The sequence below is a fragment of the Cupressus sempervirens genome, chromosome 5 (genome assembly GCF_028749045.1).
Source record: "Cupressus sempervirens isolate cs-2001-9-10 chromosome 5, ASM2874904v1, whole genome shotgun sequence".
Classification (NCBI taxonomy): Eukaryota; Viridiplantae; Streptophyta; class Pinopsida; order Cupressales; family Cupressaceae; genus Cupressus; species Cupressus sempervirens.
Window position 1 is genome coordinate 61,444,079 of NC_143122.1, and position 6,641 is coordinate 61,450,719.

Genomic DNA, 6,641 nt, shown 5'->3' on the forward strand with positions numbered 1-6,641 from the left:
AGCAAGCATGTTTTGCTCAAGTTGACAATGTCCTAGTGCTGGAGAGCTCCATTGTCTTCAACATTGGGAAAGAGGTTTTTTTATGGAGGAACATGTTTGTTATGCTTGCTGCCATTTTCAATTGCCCATGTACATGGGAAAAGAAACCAAGTTGTAAGGAAGGGCAATTACTTCAACAAACCATTCAATGGCTTTGTTTGATTTTTGTATTGAAATACTTGTATATATTAGAGTAGGTTTTTTGCTTTCCAAGAAGTGCATGTGCATAGCATTTTGGAGCTTTCCTAAGCTTTTCGAAGCTCCCTGGAGCTATTTTGGTTTTTTGTTGGCTGTAAAATTTTGTGATGTTTTAGGTGGGACAATGTGTCTTTCTTTGTGGTGACCTTATGCCCAATGGATTTTTTAAGGCCATTGATCTATGCTTAGTAGGAAAGCATTTCATTGAATCACTAGAAATGTTGGCCTTTTTTTGCCTCATTCAGCCCATTATTGATATTTGATTAGAGAAGCCTTCTATAGGCTAGATTCCTAGCAGACAAGATCTGACAACTCTCATTTTTTATGAGCTATCTATAATCTTCTAGAATTGTGCGAGATGTTGCTGCATGTTAGAATTCTGGCGTCCCTTCATATTGCATGGTCTCTGTGAGGCTTGGTTCCCAAAATTTCACCACGTTATGGAGGGTCCCATCTCCGATGTTCAAGTTAGCCCATCATGTATGCACAGGTTTACGATTGAAATGCAATGAAAGATTAAAAGATCGCTGTCCATTCTATGAAGCAGAATACGTAAGATGTTGCCACGTGTCTCCATTTCAGATTTTTTTTCATGTTGCAATACTTCTTCGACGCTTTGAAATCTGGAATTGTGCCATATGGCATACATGATCTACATCAATGTTAGTATTCAATTTCGGGAAAACCTGTTTTTTCCTCCCTACAATTTCTTTTGTCATGGCATGCCATTAGGGCTAGTTTTTCAATGCCTAGCTACTTTTCGGGCCTCGATTGGCACAATGCCAACACACTTCATGCCTCTTTAATGAATTTAATGATCATATTTAAGTTATTTGATCTCTTGTGGTTGGGTGCACAGGTTTTGGTCCCATCCTGTCACTTCCAGCATTAGATTGTAGTCCATGATCAAATTTCTTCTAATACTCAATTATTACTCTCACTTGCAACTCAACTCCACCTGGTTGGGGTTTGAACTCAATATAAACATCAGAGTTATGCCTGAACTCTTTAAAAGGGTAATTGTAAATATTTGTTAGGGGTTCCTCTCTGCCTATATTTTATAGCAGCATTATGCTCTGCAACTTTTTCCTTCCATTAATGAAATAACTCTATATCTTACCTCATTTTGCCATTCATTATTTGTGGATGTATTTTTCCTTATTTTGAATGTTTTTTTCCTTGTTTCTTAGTGTTATATGTTGTGTTTAATCTGCTGATAATTGTTGTATTGTGAAATATCCTTCCTTTCATGATTTAATTAGTTCCAAACTTGCATGTGATTTCTTTGAAGGAATATTAGAGCCAAGATTTGTGTATTCAAGTGTTTGATTTATGTTTTTTTGTAGTTGTGGCCAGAGTTGTAACCCTAGTTCTATCTTGGTGCATCACCCCCTTTCCTTTCAACAATTTAATTTTCTATTCTCCTTCTCCCTTTTATTCTCAAGCAATAGTTTAGGTGCATCCTGGTAGTGAGGAAGTCGACCTTCTCCAGAGGTTCAACCTCAAAGTGCAAGTCCTGCACTTGGAGGTCATTTCCATGTTACAGAAGGTCTCTTGAGGGTCATACCTCAAGCAAGGGTATAGACTTTTGTGTCAACGGTCCCCTTAAAACCTATTTTTAACTTTACCCGAAACAATGTCTAATATTAAATATCACAAACTTTTGATTTTTACCATAAAGATAAATTTTGAATCCCAAGGGTTTCTTTTAACAATGTTGAGATGGCTAGCATAGAGGGATTGCACAGTTTCATCGATTATCCAAACATGCAAAAATATGGCATTTAAAACTTTTTTATATTGCTTTCTAGGAATTCATTCACTCACCTTATTAAAGGGGGAAAAAAATTACCCTTTTTCCCTTTCTTATTATTTTAGGGTTTTTTGCTTTTTGTCCTCCCCTCTTTTCTTGTGCATGCTTTTTTAACCCAAATTTCATTGCTATTATTTTTCTTGAATATGTCTTATACCATGCAACATGATTTTTTAAAACTTAAATCCCCAAATACTATTTTTATGTCTTTAATGTGTTATTAAGCAAAGAGGAACTCATTTATTTAAATATTGCCCACAACTATAAACTCAACATTAATAAAGTTAAAGATTTAAATTAACTTTATAAACTAACTTTATTTATGCACAATAAATCACATGAATGATGAATAAATCATATATCTATATATATATATATATATATATATATATATATATATATATATATATATATATATATATATATATATATATATATATATATATATACACCATTGACATGTCATTGTCACTTGAGGTCTTAGCCATGTATGTTAGAAACTATCTGAAAACACCTTAGAATTGCTTGTAACTGAATTCGTTTAGGCCAAATATCATAATTCTTTAAAAAAATTATTTGGTTAGCCTACATGACTGTGTAGAAATAGGCTAATGGAAACAACATACATGTGTTAGCAAAGAAAACTTAATAGTCCACCCTTCCCAAAATTGCCCATCCTTAAGAAAATTCCAATTTGGCCCCAAAACCACCATGTTGAGTTAAAGTCAAACTGAGTATGACCCTAAGGCCCCAAGCCAACCTAGTAGATATACAACGCCAACCAATGTCCTATTGGGTGCCAACACAAGAGATCTCTTGATAAAAATTAGTAAGTAGAGCAATCAAATATTGTACAATCCATGTCAGCTTAGGAAATTGCTCTCCAAGAAAAAACAATTGGAACACCATGGGATAAACCCTAGTAAGTCAACGTTGACTAACTTATCCTTAACTATTGAATTACAAAACCCAAGTGATCCTAAGGTTCCCAATCAACCTTAAAAAGGAACCAACATATTGACATTGTGCCACTATTCTATAATCATAAACTAAATTTTTTTATTATTAGGTGTAAGCTTATCACCCATCTATGTGCCTAAATCTCTTATGCCTTTAAGCATACTCAAAATGAAAAGAGGAATAGTTTTTAGCATAGCTTCGAATGTAATCACACAAACCTCTTCACAATCTTTAGTAGCAAGAAGTCTGAAAAACTAATTTATACTCACTCTTGAATGTCTTTGCTCATGGATTGGTGAGTTATCATCAACATTTAATTCCCAAGCATTGTAGAGATCATTATGTGCACTCAAATCTACACAAGTAGTTGTTATCATCATTGCATGGTCTGAAAATTCAAAATTTAGTATCATATGAAAACCTTTATACATTGAAATGAGAGATGGAAATCAAGGAACCATATCTGAAAATTCATTCTAAACTAATTGTAGGCTACTAGAACATGGCTCATCCAATGAATGTAACACTTACTTGTGGATTAGAGAGAGTATGATCATTTGCTAACCATTTAATTGTCAACTCTTCAATGCTATGACTCCTATGTTCAATCAAACTTCTTGGTATGTCCATGCAAACAAGAACTTTGTATACCTCATGCTTCTCCTCAATGCCAATAAGGAAAGTTCATATTTTGTGAGAAATTTGAAAGAATGATGATATCCTCATGCTCATGCTTGCAATCTTGAGTGCATGCATAGTGATATTCCAAATCCATGTCAACCTAAAAATCCATATTTGACATCTTATGACAAATTGGTGCATAAGGAATGATGTTCACTATCAACAAATTAAAATTTGATACAAATTCTTTCATAGAATATTCATAAATTTGAATTAGTTCTTCAAACATTGGTTCTTTGTCAATGATGGTTGTCCTTTCTAGTGTAGTTATTATAGAAGACTAATTTTTCGATTCAGATTGTGTTAAACCTAGCTATAAGTTAAGCTTGTTAATATGATTTTCTTTTGTTTGTAGAGCCTCTCGAGTAGCTTCCATGATATCCTTACATTCACAAGCTCGTAGGTGAGATTATCAATGCCTTTCCTATATGTTGATTTTAATTTTTTTTTTTGTAAGATTGAGGAGGTGGTCTTGAAATGAAAGTAAGTGTAAATAACTTGATTCCATAGTTTCCATAGCTGCTTTAATCACTTTTAATTCAACAAAGGAAGATTCTTCTTTAATTCATTCTTCACTTATGTTAAGCTTATGAATAACAATAGATTCATATGAAAAAATAATTGAATTACATTGAATGATTTGGCTATTACAAAAGACTTGCTTTATGATATTGTCTTTGCACTCTTCTTAATTTATGCTAAGTCAACATTAAAACCAATCATGGAATCACTATCATTATCATGTAGAGAAAGTGGGACAGTAATAACATCACCTATATGATCATCAAAGGAATTTTTCCTTTTGCCTTTCCTAGTTTGTCAAGCATAATATCCCAATTACCTATAAAGAAACTAGTTTAACATTTATTAGAAGAAGCAATTGATTCAATATGTTGGGGCCTATCCTTTTCATCACTAGAAAAAACTTCCTTGGTGGACTTATCTTCAAAATTATTTCCATTGATGGATGCTTATAAAATTATCCATTTCATCCTTATTTTAGCTTTCTTGTTTAAAAGATCATTAAGAAGCAAACTTGTATGACATATAAATTACTTCCAAATTATTAATCTTAGTTGATTGGAAAGCATTATCTGTTTTACTTTCATCATAACCATCAATAGGATTATTCAAAGTTGTAGTTTTATCTTGTTCCTCATAAGTCTTGTAACATTCCCATCTACATTTTTTCCCTCATTACCACTTGGTTGCAATTGTGGATGCTTAATAATGGTTCAACCTTGCAAGTTTGTGTTAAATTTTTTGCATTGTAATAGAAACATCATTTTGCACTCTAATTATTCTCTTATGTATTGTATGTCAACATTGTGTCTTTCATCATTGATTGAACATTGAAAATTGTCCAATTGATTACTAATATTTCTCACCTTGCATCATTACCTTCATTTCTTTGGCCAAATTGGTCATGTTCAAAATCATTGTTAGAACCAATAAAGTCATTTTAAGTCCTTGCCACATTTATCAAATTAGTTCTAATTCCTTTTAAATCAGTTCAAAATCATTTAAAACTCACCATACCACTCTCATAATCAATCTAGGGCATTGTTAAAATCATCGATGCCTATTTAAATCACTTTCAAAACATCAAAAGTTATGTTAGGTCCTTATCAATTGCATCACTGTCAATTCAACATCAATTCAATCATATCTACATAATTTGAAATCTTGTTAAAATAATTCACGTCAATCTAATATGCTATCAATCCTTATCAAATCAATTCAACATTATCGATCATCTTTTTAAAGTAATCCAAGACATTGCCAAAGTTCATTGATGCCTCATCATTTTGAAATCAATTGAAGGTCTTCTCAAATTTAATTGATACCTCATCATTTTCACATCATTTTAACCTTCTCAACATCATTTTAAATCATATCAAACTAGTTCTAATAATTTCAAATCGATTCAACGAAATTGAAAAAGTTATTAGTGTCATTTCAATCATTTTTAATACATTGTCAAATCTTCCAATATTGTTTCAAAGCCTTTTCAAATCCATCAAAGTTGTCTTGAACACTCATAAATATCATAGAAATTGGTTCTACTTCACATTAATGTCATTAATTAAGTTAGTAGTCAACTAACTTTTTCTCTGAGTATATATAACCCATAGTTTATCCCTAGTTTTGAATATATACATTAACTTTACTTATTCCCTATTTTCTGTGTCTCCACTGTTAATTAATTATTATAAATTAATTGAATGATTTTCATGAACAAGAAGATTTTCTAATTTTTAATTACTAATTTGATAGGAAATATTTCAAAATTAAAAAATTCCTAACTCTTACACTTCTCCATTAATTAGCCCCATCTCCTACTTTCACGCTTCATGATTTGCATTTTTCCCAATCCATTTCTACACTTGGCCTCTATAATTCCTATTACTTTGCCTCCACCCTCCCTTCCACGTTTCCTCAATACATGCATGCTTGTGCATCCAATTTGTCAAAATCATGACAATCTTCCAATTCACTCACTTAATTGTCATTTCTATAATTTGGTCTTCAACTTCTATGAATTGAGTTTATTTATCAATCCAAACTAAACAATATTTCCTATTATTCTCATAGGTATTATTGTCTTCTTTTAATTTTTGGGTGTATTTTGTCAAGGCAAGAGGACATTTTCAATGGAGAAGAAAGGAAAACATTGGAGCTTCACTTGAAGGGGGTGTTTTTAGATTAATGTTATTTCTTTATGTGCCTTCATTTAAATTTGCTTTAGTGGTAGTTGGGAAATATATGCATGATGTTTTGAGGTTTTGTGGTTGCCTCTATTATGCTTTACACTTATTTTCTAGTCTTAAATTTGGTGAGCTTGACATGAAACATTGATCTAATTGATGTTTGTTGCTTTTGATGTATTCACAGGTATTGGAATAAATTTGCATAATTTGTTCATATTCTACACACTTCGCATTTAGAT

General features: G+C 32.0%; 1 protein-coding gene across 1 annotated transcript in view; it reads left to right on the forward strand.

Moving 5' to 3' along the window:
• Nucleotides 1–4,109, forward strand: part of LOC149554547 (pfkB-like carbohydrate kinase family protein) — a 225,161-nt gene extending 221,052 nt beyond the window's left edge. Inside the window, exon 14 of the mRNA XM_089828595.1 lies at nucleotides 4,047–4,109. Within this exon, the coding sequence (XP_089684721.1) occupies nucleotides 4,047–4,094 (48 nt within the window). The 3' untranslated portion in view covers nucleotides 4,095–4,109. The remainder of the gene's footprint in view (nucleotides 1–4,046) is intronic.
• Nucleotides 4,110–6,641: the final 2,532 nt, after the last annotated feature.